The 17,468-nt window shown below is 38.9% G+C and overlaps 1 protein-coding gene across 1 annotated transcript in view; it reads right to left on the bottom strand.

Moving 5' to 3' along the window:
- The window catches only part of LOC133644895 (prominin-1-A-like), a 162,299-nt gene that overhangs the window by 94,467 nt on the left and 50,364 nt on the right, over positions 1-17,468 (bottom strand). Inside the window, exon 14 of the mRNA XM_062039649.1 lies at positions 8,607-8,710. Coding sequence (XP_061895633.1) covers positions 8,607-8,710 — 104 coding nt within the window. The remainder of the gene's footprint in view (positions 1-8,606; positions 8,711-17,468) is intronic.

Below are 17,468 nucleotides of genomic sequence, written 5' to 3'. Positions count from 1 at the left end.
GAATTTCAGAAAAAAACGGGAATTTTTCAAGTTTTTAAACTAACTTTATTTTTTTGTCCTGACTATGAAAAATGTTTTGACAGTGGAACGCTTGAAATGGGTTGGAAAATGTGAAAGGAGTCATCACACTAAAAATGTTGGAAATAAGGTTAGAAAAAAAAAAAACGGAATTCCTGGAAATTTGTTGAAGGTGGACAAATAGTTGTTTGAATTTCCAGGATGAGGTGGAATGGTTTGAATCGGTTGAAAAATGTGGGAATTGTGGACGTTTGAAAAATGGATAATTTATTATGAATGGGGAAAATGTCCCTGAAACTGGGATTTCTAGGAAATCCGGGAATTTTGTATAAATGTTGAAAGGGAGCACACAATTCCTGAAGAGGCTGAATATTTTGAAGTTGGAATGGTTTGAATCGCATGGAAAATGTGGGAGTTGTGAAACTTGGAGAAATGTCCCATTCATTTAAAAGGGAACTTCCTGGAAATTCGGGAATTTTGGAAAAGCTGGATTAAAAAAAAAAAATGATTAGGAGCATTAATGTCCTGAATGAGCTGAATTGGTTGGTGTTGGAATTGTTTAAATCGGGCAAGAAATGTTGAAGTAGTAACAGTTTTTAATTGAAAAATGGTATTAAGGAATTTTGTGAAAATCGGGAATTTTTCAAGTTCTTAAAGCAACTTGTTTTTTTGTCCTGACTAAGAGGAATGTTTTGACAGTGGAACGCTTGAAATGGGTTGAAAAATGTAAAAAGGAGTCATCGCACTAAAAATGTTGGAAATAAGGTTAGAAAAAAAAAACGGAATTCCTGGAAATTTGTTGAATGTGGAAAAAAAGTTATTAGAATTTCCAGGATGAGTTGAATGTGTTGAAGGTGGAATGGTTTGAATTGGTTGAAAAATGTGGGAATTGTGGAAGTTTGAAAAATGGATAATTCATTATGAATGGGGAAAATGTCCCCGAACCTGGGATTTCTAGGAAATCCGGGAATTTTGTATAAGTGTTGAAAGGGAGCACACAATTCCTGAAGAGGCTGAATATTTTGAAGTTGGAACGGTTTGAATCGTATGAAAACATGTGGGAGTTGTGGAACTTTGAAACATGTCCCATTCATTTCAATGAGAAATTCCTGGAAATTCGGGAATTTTGGGAAAAGCGGGATTTTTTGAAAATGATCAGGAGCATGAATGTTCTGAATGAGCTGAATTGGTTGGTGTTAGAATTGTTTAAATCGGTCAAGAAATGTTGAAGTAGTAACAGTTTTTAATTGAAAAATGGTATTAAGGAATTTTGTGAAAACCGGGAATTTTTCAAGTTCTTAAACTAACTTGTTTTTTTGTCCTGACTATGAAAAATGTTTTGACAGTGGAACGCTTGAAATGGGTTGAAAAATGTGAAAGGAATCATCGCACTAAAAATTTTGGAAATAAGGTTAGAAAAAAATAAACAAGAATTCCTGGAAATTTGTTGAAGGTGGAAAAATAGTTGTTAGAATTTCCAGGATGAGTTGAATGTGTTAAGGTGGAATGGTTTGAATCGGTTGAAAAATGTGGGAATTGTGGAAGTTTGAAAAATTGATAATTCATTATGAATGGGGAAAATGTCCCTAAAACTGGGATTTCTAGGAAATCCGGGAATTTTGTATAAATGTTGAAAGGGAGTACACAATTCCTGAAGAGGCTGAATATTTTGAAGTTGGAATGGTTTGAATCGCATGAAAAATGTGGGAGTTGTGAAACTTGGAGAAATGTCCCATTCATTTAAAAGGGAACTTCCTGGAAATTCGGGAATTTTGGAAAAGCTGGATTTAAAAAAAAAAATGACTAGGAGCATTAATGTCCTGAATGAGCTGAATTGGTTGGTGTTGGAATTGTTTAAATCGGGCAAGAAATGTTGAAGTAGTAACAGTTTTTAATTGAAAAATGGTATTAAGGAATTTTGTGAAAACCGGGAATTTTTCAAGTCCTTAAAGCAACTTGTTTTTTTTTTCCTGACTAAGAGGAATGCTTTGACAGTGGAACGCTTGAAATGGGTTGAAAAATGTAAAAAGGAGTCATCGCTCTAAAAATGTTGGAAATAAGGTTAGAAAAAAAAACCGGGAATTCCTGGAAATTTGTTGAATGTGGAAAAAAAGTTATTATAATTTCCAGGATGAGTTGAATGTGTTGAAGGTGGAATGGTTTGAATCGGTTGAAAAATGTGGGAATTGTGGAAGTTTGAAAAATTGATAATTCATTATGAATGGGGAAAATGTCCCTAAAACTGGGATTTCTAGGAAATCCGGGAATTTTGTATAAGTGTTGAAAGGGAGCACACAATTCCTGAAGAGGCTGAATATTTTGAAGTCGGAACGGTTTGAATCGTATGAAAACATGTGGGAGTTGTGGAACTTGGAAACATGTCCCATTCATTTCAATGAGAAATTCCTGGAAATTCGGGAATTTTGGGAAAAGCGGGATTTTTTGAAAATGATCAGGAGCATGCATTTTCTGAATGAGCTGAATTGGTTGGTGTTAGAATTGTTTAAATCGGTCAAGAAATGTTGAAGTAGTAACAGTTTTTAATTGAAAAATAGTATTAAGGAATTTTGTGAAAACCGGGAATTTTTCAAGTTCTTAAACTAACTTGTTTTTTTGTCCTGACTATGAAAAATGTTTTGACAGTGGAACGCTTGAAATGGGTTGAAACATGTGAAAGGAGTCATCGCACTAAAAATGTTGGAAATAAGGTTAGAAAAAAAAAAACGGAATTCCTGGAAATTTGTTGAAGGTGGACAAATAGTTGTTTGAATTTCCAGGATGAGGTGGAATGGTTTGAATCGGTTGAAAATGTGGGAATTGTGGACGTTTGAAAAATGGATAATTTATTATGAATGGGGAAAATGTCCCTGAAACTGGGATTTCTAGGAAATCCGGGAATTTTGTATAAATGTTGAAAGGGAGCACACAATTCCTGAAGAGGCTGAATATTTTGAAGTTGGAATGGTTTGAATCGCATGAAAAATGTGGGAGTTGTGAAACTTGGAGAAATGTCCCATTCATTTAAAAGGGAACTTCCTGGAAATTCGGGAATTTTGGAAAAGCTGGATTTTTAAAAAAAAATGACTAGGAGCATAAATGTCCTGAATGAGCTGAATTGGTTGGTGTTGGAATTGTTTAAATCGGGCAAGAAATGTTGAAGTAGTAACAGTTTTTTAATTGAAAAATGGTATTAAGGAATTTCAGAAAAAAAACGGGAATTTTTCAAGTTTTTAAACTAACTTGGTTTTTAGTCGTGACTAAGAGGAATGTTTTGACAGTGGAACGCTTGAAATGGGTTGGAAAATGTGAAAGGAGTCATCACACTAAAATGTTTTTACATCTTTGACTTCAACTCATGAAAAATGGCAACAACAACAAAAGTGTTGCATTTATATTTTTGTTCAGTGTATGTAATAATAAATGATAATCATTTATTATTCCATGTTACAAGACAGATCGCCTTAAAAAACGGAATGGAATTGTACATTTTTTTACATTTTTTACAGCCAGAATGTAGATGAAAATAAAGAATGTTACAATATTAACTAAGAAGGATAAAAGAGTGAATATTGACAACATGTGAAGGTCACCCCCCCCCCCCCCCTCTCCATCCACATATTTTACAATCAAGTGAAATGCAACAAACACAGTGAAATATGAACATGAAGGGTAAAAAAACACACACTTACAATCTGATATATCTGATCACTAAGTTTTAGAACTTTGTTGTACAAATCTCCTTCCACGTCTGTCCCTTACACCCACATTTCACTGTGGAAACACTCTGTGGAAACACTCCCCACCCACACTGCTTGGTGCCTCCTCTGAGCTGCTGTGACTTACATTACCATAGTAACTCATTACATTACCATAGTAACTCATTACATTACCATAGCAACTAATTACATGACCATATCATTACATTACCATAGTAACTCATTACATTACCATAGCAACTAATTACATGACCATATCATTACATTACCATAGTAACTCATTACATTACCATAGCAACTAATTACATGACCATATCATTACATTACCATAGTAACTCATTACATTACCATAGCAACTAATTACATTACCGTAGTAACTCATTAGATGACCATAGTAACTAATTACATTACCGTAGTAACTCATTAGATGACCATAGTAACTCATTACATTACCATAGTAACTCATTAGATGACCATAGTAACTAATTACATTACCGTAGTAACTCATTAGATGACCATAGTAACTAATTACATTACCATAGTAACTCATTAGATGACCATAGTAACTAATTACATTACCATAGTAACTCATTACATTACTGTAGTAACTCATTAGATGACCTTAGTAACTAATTAGATGATCCTAGTAACTAATTAGATGATCATAGTAACTAATACAATGACCATAGTAACTCATTACATTACCATAGTAACTCATTACATGACCGTAGTAACTCATTAGAAGACCTTAGTAACTCATTACATGACCATAGTAACTCATTACATGACCATAGTAACTCTTTACATTACCATAGTAACTCATTACATTACCATAATAACTAGTTAGACTACCAAAGTAACTAATTAGATGACCACAGTAACTAATTAGATGACCACAGTAACTAATTAGATGACCAAGTAACTAATTAAATTACAAAAGTAACTAATTAGATGACCATAGTAACTAATTAGATGATCCTAGTAACTAATTAGATAATCATAGTAACTAATACGATGACCATAGTAACTCATTACATTACCATAGTAACTCATTACATGACCGCAGTAACTCATTACATTACCGTAGTAACTCATTACATTACCATAGTAACTCATTACATGACCGTAGTAACTCATTACATTACCGTAGTAACTCATTACATTACCATAGTAACTCATTAGATGACCTTAGTAACTCATTACATGACCATAGTAACTCATTACATTACCATAGTAACTCATTAAATTACCATAATAACTAGTTAGACTACCAAAGTAACTAATTAGATGACCACAGTAACTAATTAGATGACCACAGTAACTACTTAGATGACCAAGTAACTATTTAAATTACAAAAGTAACTAATTAGATGACCATGGTAACTACTTAGATGAACAAGTAACTAATTAAATTACAAAAGTAACTAATTAGATGACCATAGTAACTAATTATATTATCCTAGTAACTAATTAGATGATCCTAGTAACTAATTAGATGATCATAGTAACTAATACGATGACCATAGTAACTCATTACATTACCATAGTAACTCATTACATGACCGTAGTAACTCATTACATTACCATAACTCATTACATTACCATAGTAACTCATTACATGACCGTAGTAACTCATTACATTACCGTAGTAACTCATTACATTACCATAGTAACTCATTACATTACCATAGTAACTCATTAGATGACCTTAGTAACTCATTACATGACCATAGTAATTCATTACATTACCATAGTAACTCATTAAATTACCATAATAACTAGTTAGACTACCAAAGTAACTAATTAGATGACCACAGTAACTAATTAGATGACCACAGTAACTACTTAGATGACCAAGTAACTAATTAAATTACAAAAGTAACTAATTAGATGACCATGGTAACTACTTAGATGACCAAGTAACTAATTAAATTACAAAAGTAACTAATTAGATGACCACGTAACTAATTAAATTACAAAAGTAACTAATTAGATGACCATGGTAACTAATTAGATGACCATGGTAACTAATTATATAACCTTAGTAACTCATTAGATGACCATAGTAACTCATTAGATGACCAAAGTAACTGATTACATGACCATAGTAACTAATTACATTACCATAGTGACTAATTACATGACAATAGTAACTAATTACATGACCATAGTAACTACTTCATGACCATAGTAACTAATTACATTACCATAGTAACTAATTAGATGACCAAAGTAACTAATAAGATGATCATAGTAACTAATAAGATGATCATAGTAACTCATTACATGACCATAGTAACTCATTAGATGACCAAGTAACTAATTAGATTACAAAAGTAACTAATTAGATGACCATGTTAACTAATTATATGACCATAGTAACTCATTAGTGAAGTGAAGTGAATTACATTTATATAGCGCTTTTTTCTCAAGTGACTCAAAGCGCTTTACATAGTGAAACCCAATATCTAAGTTACATTCAAACCAGTGTGGGTGGCACTGGGAGCAGGTGGGTAAAGTGTCTTGCCCAAGGACACAACGGCAGTGACTAGGATGGTGGAAGCGGGGATCGACTCTGCAACCCTCAAGTTGCTGGCACGGCCGCTCTACCAACCGAGCTATACCGCCCCTAAAATTAGATGACCATAGTAACTATTTCATGACCATAGTAACTAATTAGATGACCAAGTAACTAATTAGATTACAAAAGTAACTAATTAGATGACCATGTTAACTAATTAGATTACCATAGTAACTAATTATATGACCAAAGTAACTGATTAGATGACCATAGTAACGAATTAAATGACAATAGTAACTAATTACAGTACATTACCAGAGTAACTAATTACATGACCATAGTAACTATTTAATCAGAATCAGAATCCGAATCAGAATAGTTTTATTGCCATTGTTTGAGAACGGGTTCACAAACTAGGAATTTTTCTTGGTGCAAACGTGCGACATAAAAACATACAACATAGTAACTAATTACATGACCATAGTAACTAATTACATGACCCTAGTAACTAATTACATGACCATAGTAACTCAATAAATGACCATAGTAACTAATTAGATGACCATAGTAACTAATTAGATCACAAAAGTAACTAATTAGATGACCGTGTTAACTAATTGTATGACCATAGTAACTAATTAGATGACCATAGTAACTAATTAGATGACCAAAGTAACTCATTAGATGACCATAGTAACTAATTAGATGACCATAGTAACTAATTAGATGACCAAAGTAACTGATTAGATGACCATAGTAACTAATTACAAGACAATAGTAACTAATTACATGACAATAGTAACTAATTACAGTACATTACCAGAGTAACTAATTACATGACCATAGTAACTATTTCATGACCGTAGTAACTAATTTCAAGACCATAGTAACTATTTCATGACCGTAGTAACTAATTACATGACCATAGTAACTAATTACATGACCATAGTAACTATTTCATGACCGTAGTAACTAATTACATGACCAAAGTAACTAATTACATGACCATAGTAACTATTTCATGACCGTAGTAACTATTTACATGACTATATTAACTAATTACATGACCTAAGTAACTGATTAGATGACCTAAGTAACTGATTAGATGACCATAGTAACTAATTACATGACCATGGTAACTAATTACATTACCATAGTGACTAATTACATGACAATAATAACTAATTACATTACCAGAGTAACTAATTAGATGACCACATTAACTAATTAGATGACCATATTAACTAATTAGATGACCATAGTAACTAATTACATTACCATAGTAACTAATTAGATGACCAAGTAAGTAATTAGATTACAAAAGTAACTAATTAGATTACAAAAGTAACTAATTAGATGACCATGTTAACTAATTAGATGACCATGTTAACTAATTATATGACCATAGTAACTAATTACAAGACCATAGTAACTAATTACAAGACCATAGTACCTAATTACATTACCAGAGTGACTAATTACATGACAATAGTAACTAATTACAGTACATTACCAGAGTAACTAATTACATGACCATAGTAACTATTTCATGACCGTAGTAACTAATTACATGACCATGGTAACTAATTACATGACCATAGTAACTATTTCATGACCGTAGTAACTAATTACATGACCATAGTAACTAATTACATGACCAAAGTAACTGATTAGATGACCATAGTAACTAATTACATGACCATAGTAACTAATCACATGACCATGGTAACTAATTACATGACCATAGTAACTTTTTCATGACCGTAGTAACTAATTACATGACCATAGTAACTAATTACATGACCATAGTAACTATTTCATGACCGTAGTAACTAATTACATGACCATAGTAACTAATTACATGACCATAGTAACTATTTCATGACCGTAGTAACTAATTACATGACCATAGTAACTAATTACATGACCAAAGTAACTGATTAGATGACCATAATAACTAATTACATGACCATAGTAAGTAATTACATGACCATGGTAACTAATTACATTACCATAGTGACTAATTACATGACAATAGTAACTAATTACATGACCATGGTAACTAATTACATGACCATAGTAACTAATTAAATGACCATGGTAACTAATTACATTACCAGAGTAACTAATTACATGACCATAGTAAGTAATTAGATTACCATATGAACTAGTATACATAGCAAAAGCGCAGATTCCGAGCATTGAAAGACTTAGTATAGTTGAAGGTCATTAGAAGAGATAATGGCAGCTACACTTAACATCTTAAACATCTATAACAATTATTTGGAATGTCCGGGCGGGCACCCGGGCCTTCATTTGCCCAGAACTGCTTTGGGGTGAGACGTCCTCACCTGTACAAGCTCTCTGCACTCAGCTCCAGCTCAGAGTCGTTGTACATGTAGCCTGGGATGAAGTTCTTCCACTCGGAGCTCACCAGGTACGGTGAGTCCACCACCTGTGGAGTTCCACACCAATACAGAGCAAAGTTGGTGTGGAGAAGGTACTATTGTCACATGTTGGTGTGGAGAAGGTACTATTGTCGCATGTTGGTGTGGAGCAGGTACTATTGTCACATGTTGGTGTGGAGAAGGTACTATTGTCACATGTTGGTGTGGAGAAGGTACTATTGTCGCATGTTGGTGTGGAGAAGGTACTATTGTCGCATGTTGGTGTGGAGAAGGTACTATTGTCACATGTTGGTGTGGAGAAGGTACTATTGTCACATGTTGGTGTGGAGAAGGTACTATTGTCACATGTTGGTGTGGAGAAGGTACTATTGTCACATGTTGGTGTGGAGAAGGTAGTATTGTCGCATGTTGGTGTGGAGAAGGTACTATTGTCGCATGTTGGTGTAGAGAAGGTAATATTGTCGCATGTTGGTGTGGAGAAGGTACTATTGTCACATGTTGGTGTGGAGAAGGTACTATTGTCACATGTTGGTGTGGAGAAGGTACTATTGTCACATGTTGGTGTGGAGAAGGTACTATTGTCACATGTTGGTGTGGAGAAGGTACTATTGTCGCATGTTGGTGTGGAGAAGGTACTATTGTCGCATGTTGGTGTGGACAAGGTACTATTGTCGCATGTTGGTGTGGAGAAGGTACTATTGTCACATGTCGGTGTGGAGAAGGTACTATTGTCACATGTCGGTGTGGAGAAGGTACTATTGTCACATGTCGGTGTGGAGAAGGTACTATTGTCACATGTTGGTGTGGAGCAGGTACTATTGTCGCATGTTGGTGTGGAGAAAGTACTATTGTCGCATGTTGGTGTGGAGAAGGTACTATTGTCACATGTCGGTGTGGAGAAGGTACTATTGTCACATGTCGGTGTGGAGAAGGTACTATTGTCACATGTTGGTGTGGAGAAGGTACTATTGTCACATGTTGGTGTGGAGCAGGTACTATTGTCGCATGTTGGTGTGGAGAAGGTACTATTGTCACATGTTGGTGTGGAGAAGGTACTATTGTCACATGTTGGAGAAGGTACTATTGTCACATGTTGGTGTGGAGAAGGTTCTATTGTCCCATGTCGGTGTGGAGAAGGTACTATTGTCACATGTTGGTGTGGAGAAGGTACTATTGTCACATGTTGGTGTGGAGAAGGTACTATTGTCACATGTTGGTGTGGAGAAGGTACTATTGTCACATGTCGGTGTGGAGAAGGTACTATTGTCGCATGTTGGTGTGGAGAAGGTACTATTGTCACATGTCGGTGTGGAGAAGGTACTATTGTCGCATGTTGGTGTGGAGAAGGTACTATTGTCACATGTTGGTGTGGAGAAGGTACTATTGTCGCATGTTGGTGTGGAGAAGGTACTATTGTCACATGTTGGTGTGGAGAAGGTACTATTGTCGCATGTTGGTGTGGAGAAGGTACTATTGTCACATGTTGGTGTGGAGAAGGTACTATTGTCACATGTTGGTGTGGAGAAGGTACTATTGTCACATGTTGGTTTGGAGAAGGTACTATTGTCACATGTTGGTGTGGAGAAGGTACTATTGTCACATGTTGATTTGGAGAAGGTACTATTGTCGCATGTTGGTGTGGAGAAGGTACTATTGTCACATGTTGGTGTGGAGAAGGTACTATTGTCGCATGTTGGTGTGGAGAAGGTACTATTGTCACATGTTGGTGTGGAGAAGGTACTATTGTCACATGTTGGTGTGGAGAAGGTACTATTGTCACATGTTGGTGTGGAGAAGGTACTATTGTCACATGTTGGTGTGGAGAAGGTACTATTGTCGCATGTTGGTGTGGAGAAGGTACTATTGTTACATGTTGGTGTGGAGAAGGTACTATTGTCACATGTCGGTGTGGAGAAGGTACTATTGTCACATGTCGGTGTGGAGAAGGTACTATTGTCACATGTCGGTGTGGAGAAGGTACTATTGTCACATGTTGGTGTGTAGAAGGTACTATTGTCACATGTCGGTGTGGAGAAGGTACTATTGTCATATGTTGGTGTGTAGAAGGTACTATTGTCACATGTTGGTGTGGAGAAGGTACTATTGTCACATGTTGGTGTGGAGAAGGTACTATTGTCGCATGTTGGTGTGGAGAAGATACTATTGCCGCATGTTGGTGTGGAGAAGGTACTATTGTCGCATGTTGGTGTGGAGAATGTACTATTGTCACATGTTGGTGTGGAGAAGGTACTATTGTCACATGTTGGCGTGGAGAAGATACTATTGCCGCATGTTGGTGTGGAGAAGGTACTATTGTCGCATGTTGGTGTGGAGAAGGTACTATTGTCACATGTTGGTGTGTAGAAGGTACTATTGTCACATGTTGGTGTGGAGAAGGTACTATTGTCGCATGTTGGTGTGGAGAAGGTACTATTGTCACACGTTGGTGTGGAGAAGGTACTATTGTCACATGTTGGTGTGGAGAAGGTACTATTGTCACATGTCGGTGTGGAGAAGGTACTATTGTCACATGTCGGTGTGGAGAAGGTACTATTGTCACATGTCGGTGTGGAGAAGGTACTATTGTCACATGTCGGTGTGGAGAAGGTACTATTGTCACATGTTCGTGTGGAGAAGGTACTATTGTCACATGTCGGTGTGGAGAAGGTACTATTGTCACATGTCGGTGTGGAGAAGGTACTATTGTCACATGTCGGTGTGGAGAAGGTACTATTGTCACATGTTGGTGTGGAGAAGGTACTATTGTCACATGTTGGTGTGGAGCAGGTACTATTGTCACATGTTGGTGTGGAGAAGGTACTATTGTCACATGTTGGTGTGGAGAAGGTACTATTGTCGCATGTTGGTGTGGAGAAGGTACTATTGTCGCATGTTGGTGTGGAGAAGGTACTATTGTCGCATGTTGGTGTGGAGAAGGTAATATTGTCGCATGTTGGTGTGGAGAAGCTACTATTGTCACATGTTGGTGTGGAGAAGGTACTATTGTCACATGTTGGTGTAGAGAAGGTAATATTGTCGCATGTTGGTGTGGAGAAGGTACTATTGTCACATGTTGATGTGGAGAAGGTACTATTGTCACATGTTGGTGTGGAGAAGGTACTATTGTCGCATGTTGTTGTGGAGAAGGTACTATTGTCGCATATTGGTGTGGAGAAGGTACTATTGTCGCATGTTGGTGTGGAGAAGGTACTATTGTCACATGTTGGTGTGGAGAAGGTACTATTGTCGCATGTTGTTGTGGAGAAGGTACTATTGTCGCATGTTGTTGTGGAGAAGGTACTATTGTCGCATATTGGTGTGGAGAAGGTACTATTGTCGCATGTTGGTGTGGAGAAGGTACTATTGCCGCATGTTGGTGTGGAGAAGGTACTATTGTCGCATGTTGGTGTGGAGAAGGTACTATTGTCGCATGTTGGTATGGAGAAGGTACTATTGTCGCCTGTTGGTGTGGAGAAGGTACTATTGTCGCATGTTGGTGTGGAGAAGGTACTATTGTCGCATGTTGGTTTGGAGAAGGTACTATTGCCGCATGTTGGTGTGGAGAAGGTACTATTGTCGCATGTTGGTGTGGAGCAGGTACTATTGTGGCATGTTGGTGTGGAGAAGGTACTATTGTCGCATGTTGGTGTGGAGAAGGTACTATTGTCACATGTTGGTGTGGAGAAGGTACTATTGTCACATGTTGGTGTGGAGAAGGTACTATTGTCACATGTTGGTGTGGAGAAGGTACTATTGTCACATGTTGGTGTGGAGCAGGTACTATTGTCACATGTTGGTGTGGAGAAGGTACTATTGTCACATGTTGGTGTTGGTGTGGAGAAGGTACTATTGTCACATGTTGGTGTTGGTGTGGAGAAGGTACTATTGCCGCATGTTGGTGTGGAGAAGGTACTATTGTCACATGTTGGTGTGGAGAAGGTACTATTGTCACATGTTGGTGTGGAGAAGGTACTATTGTCGCATGTTGGTGTGGAGAAGGTACTATTGTCACATGTTGGTGTGGAGAAGGTACTATTGTCACATGTTGGTGTGGAGAAGGTACTATTGTCACATGTTGGTGTGGAGAAGGTACTATTGTCACATGTTGGTGTGGAGAAGGTACTATTGTCGCATGTTGGTGTGGAGAAGGTACTATTGTCACATGTTGGTGTGGAGAAGGTACTATTGTCACATGTTGGTGTGGAGAAGGTACTATTGTCACATGTTGGTGTGGAGAAGGTACTATTGTCACATGTTGGTGTGGAGAAGGTACTATTGTCACATGTTGGTGTGGAGAAGGTACTATTGTCACATGTTGGTGTGGAGCAGGTACTATTGTCGCATGTTGGTGTGGAGAAGGTACTATTGTCACATGTTGGTGTGGAGAAGGTACTATTGTCACATGTTGGAGAAGGTACTATTGTCACATGTTGGTGTGGAGAAGGTTCTATTGTCCCATGTCGGTGTGGAGAAGGTACTATTGTCACATGTTGGTGTGGAGAAGGTACTATTGTCACATGTTGGTGTGGAGAAGGTACTATTGTCACATGTTGGTGTGGAGAAGGTACTATTGTCACATGTCGGTGTGGAGAAGGTACTATTGTCGCATGTTGGTGTGGAGAAGGTACTATTGTCACATGTCGGTGTGGAGAAGGTACTATTGTCGCATGTTGGTGTGGAGAAGGTACTATTGTCACATGTTGGTGTGGAGAAGGTACTATTGTCGCATGTTGGTGTGGAGAAGGTACTATTGTCACATGTTGGTGTGGAGAAGGTACTATTGTCGCATGTTGGTGTGGAGAAGGTACTATTGTCACATGTTGGTGTGGAGAAGGTACTATTGTCACATGTTGGTGTGGAGAAGGTACTATTGTCACATGTTGGTTTGGAGAAGGTACTATTGTCACATGTTGGTGTGGAGAAGGTACTATTGTCACATGTTGATTTGGAGAAGGTACTATTGTCACATGTTGGTGTGGAGAAGGTACTATTGTCGCAGGTTGGTGTGGAGAAGGTACTATTGCCGCATGTTGGTGTGGAGAAGGTACTATTGTCACATGTTGGTGTGGAGAAGGTACTATTGTCGCATGTTGGTGTGGAGAAGGTACTATTGTCGCATGTTGGTGTGGAGAAGGTACTATTGTCACATGTTGGTGTCGAGCAGGTACTATTGTCACATGTTGGTGTCGAGCAGGTACTATTGTCACATGTTGGTGTGGAGAAGGTACTATTGTCGCATGTTGGTGTGGAGAAGGTACTATTGTCGCATGTTGGTGTGGAGAAGGTACTATTGTCGCATGTTGGTGTGGAGAAGGTACTATTGTCGCATGTTGGTGTGGAGAAGGTACTATTGTCGCATGTTGGTGTGGCGAAGGTACTATTGTCACATGTTGGTGTGGAGAAGGTACTATTGTCGCATGTTGGTGTGGAGAAGGTACTATTGTCACATGTCGGTGTGGAGAAGGTACTATTGTCACATGTCGGTGTGGAGAAGGTACTATTGTCGCATGTCGGTGTGGAGAAGGTACTATTGTCACATGTCGGTGTGGAGAAGGTAATATTGTCGCATGTTGGTGTGGAGAAGGTACTATTGTCACATGTTGGTGTGGAGAAGGTACTATTGTCACATGTTGGTGTGGAGAAGGTACTATTGTCGCATGTTGGTGTGGAGAAGGTACTATTGTCGCATGTTGGTGTGGAGAAGGTACTATTGTCACATGTTGGTGTGGAGAAGGTACTATTGTCACATGTTGGTGTGGAGCAGGTACTATTGTCACATGTTGGTGTGGAGCAGGTACTATTGTCACATGTTGGTGTGGAGAAGGTACTATTGTCACATGTTGGTGTAGAGAAGGTACTATTGTCGCATGTTGGTGTGGAGAAGGTACTATTATCACATGTTGGTGTGGAGAAGGTACTATTGTCGCATGTTGGTGTGGAGAAGGTACTATTGTCACATGTTGGTGTGGAGCTGGTACTATTGTCACATGTTGGTGTGGAGAAGGTACTATTGTCACATGTTGGTGTGGAGAAGGTACTATTGTCGCATATTGGTGTGGAGAAGGTACTATTGTCGCATGTTGGTGTGGAGAAGGTACTATTGTCACATGTTGGTGTGGAGAAGGTACTATTGTCACATGTTGGTGTGGAGAAGGTAATATAGTCGCATGTTGGTGTGGAGAAGGTACTATTGTCACATGTTGGTGTGGAGAAGGTACTATTGTCACATGTTGGTGTGGAGAAGGTACTATTGTCACATGTAGGTGTGGAGAAGGTACTATTGTCACATGTTGGTGTGGAGAAGGTACTATTGTCACATGTCGGTGTGGAGAAGGTACTATTGTCACATGTTGGTGTGGAGAAGGTACTATTGTCACATGTCGGTGTGGAGAAGGTACTATTGTCACATGTTGGTGTGGAGAAGGTACTATTGTCACATGTCGGTGTGGAGAAGGTACTATTGTCACATGTCGGTGTGGAGAAGGTAATATTGTCGCATGTTGGTGTGGAGAAGGTACTATTGTCACATGTTGGTGTGGAGAAGGTACTATTGTCACATGTTGGTGTGGAGAAGGTACTATTGTCGCATGTTGGTGTGGAGAAGGTACTATTGTCGCATGTTGGTGTGGAGAAGGTACTATTGTCACATGTTGGTGTGGAGAAGGTACTATTGTCACATGTTAGTGTGGAGAAGGTAATATTGTCACATATTGGTGTGGAGCAGGTACTATTGTCACATGTTGGTGTGGAGAAGGTACTATTGTCACATGTTGGTGTAGAGAAGGTACTATTGTCGCATGTTGGTGTGGAGAAGGTACTATTATCACATGTTGGTGTGGAGAAGGTACTATTGTCGCATGTTGGTGTGGAGAAGGTACTATTGTCGCATGTTGGTGTGGAGAAGGTACTATTGTCGCATGTTGGTGTGGAGAAGGTACTATTGTCGCATGTTGGTGTGGAGCAGGTACTATTGTCGCATGTTGGTGTGGAGAAGGTACTATTGTCACATGTTGGTGTGGAGAAGGTACTATTGTCACATGTGGGTGTGGAGAAGGTACTATTGTCACATGTGGGTGTGGAGAAGGTACTATTGTCACATGTTGGTGTGGAGAAGGTACTATTGTAACATGTTGGTGTGGAGAAGGTACTATTGTCACATGTTGGTGTGGAGAAGGTACTATTGTCACATGTTGGTGTGGAGAAGGTACTATTGTCACATGTTGGTGTGGAGAAGGTACTATTGTCACATGTTGGTGTGGAGAAGGTACTATTGTCACATGTTGGTGTCGAGCAGGTACTATTGTCGCATGTTGGTGTGGAGAAGGTACTATTGGCGCATGTTGGTGTGGAGAAGGTACTATTGTCGCATGTTGGTGTGGAGAAGGTACTATTGTCACATGTTGGTGTGGAGAAGGTACTATTGTCGCAGGTTGGTGTGGAGAAGGTACTATTGCCGCATGTTGGTGTGGAGAAGGTACTATTGTCACATGTTGGTGTGGAGAAGGTACTATTGTCGCATGTTGGTGTGGAGAAGGTACTATTGTCGCATGTTGGTGTGGAGAAGGTACTATTGTCACATGTTGGTGTCGAGCAGGTACTATTGTCACATGTTGGTGTCGAGCAGGTACTATTGTCACATGTTGGTGTGGAGAAGGTACTATTGGCGCATGTTGGTGTGGAGAAGGTACTATTGTCGCATGTTGGTGTGGAGAAGGTACTATTGTCGCATGTTGGTGTGGAGAAGGTACTATTGTCGCATGTTGGTGTGGAGAAGGTACTATTGTCGCATGTTGGTGTGGAGAAGGTACTATTGTCACATGTTGGTGTGGAGAAGGTACTATTGTCACATGTTGGTGTGGAGAAGGTACTATTGTCGCATGTTGGTGTGGAGAAGGTACTATTGTCACATGTTGGTGTGGAGAAGGTACTATTGTCGCATGTTGGTGTGGAGAAGGTACTATTGTCACATGTTGGTGTGGAGAAGGTACTATTGTCGCATGTTGGTGTGGAGAAGGTACTATTGTCACATGTTGGTGTGGAGAAGGTACTATTGTCGCATGTTGGTGTGGAGAAGGTACTATTGTCGCATGTTGGTGTGGAGAAGGTACTATTGTCGCATGTTGGTGTGGAGAAGGTACTATTGTCGCATGTTGGTGTGGAGAAGGTACTATTGTCGCATGTTGGTGTGGAGAAGGTACTATTGTCACATGTCGGTGTGGAGAAGGTACTATTGTCACATGTCGGTGTGGAGAAGGTACTATTGTCACATGTTGGTGTGGAGAAGGTACTATTGTCACATGTCGGTGTGGAGAAGGTACTATTGTCACATGTCGGTGTGGAGAAGGTACTATTGTCACATGTCGGTGTGGAGAAGGTACTATTGTCGCATGTCGGTGTGGAAAAGGTACTATTGTCGCATGTCGGTGTGGAAAAGGTACTATTGTCGCATGTCGGTGTGGAGAAGGTACTATTGTCGCATGTCGGTGTGCATGTTGGTGTGGAGAAGGTACTATTGTCGCATGTGGGTGTGGAGAAGGTACTATTGTCACATGTTGGTGTGGAGAAGGTACTATTGTCGCATGTTGGTGTGGAGAAGGTACTATTGTCACATGTTGGTGTGGAGAAGGTACTATTGTCACATGTTGGTGTGGAGCAGGTACTATTGTCACATTTTGGTGTGGAGAAGGTACTATTGTCGCATGTTGGTGTGGAGAAGGTACTATTGTCACATGTTGGTGTGGAGAAGGTACTATTGCCGCATGTTGGTGTGGAGAAGATACTATTGTCACATGTTGGTGTGGAGCA

This window comes from Entelurus aequoreus, linkage group LG28, assembly GCF_033978785.1.
Source record: "Entelurus aequoreus isolate RoL-2023_Sb linkage group LG28, RoL_Eaeq_v1.1, whole genome shotgun sequence".
Taxonomy (NCBI): Eukaryota; Metazoa; Chordata; class Actinopteri; order Syngnathiformes; family Syngnathidae; genus Entelurus; species Entelurus aequoreus.
This window is presented reverse-complemented; position numbering and strand designations above follow the sequence as displayed.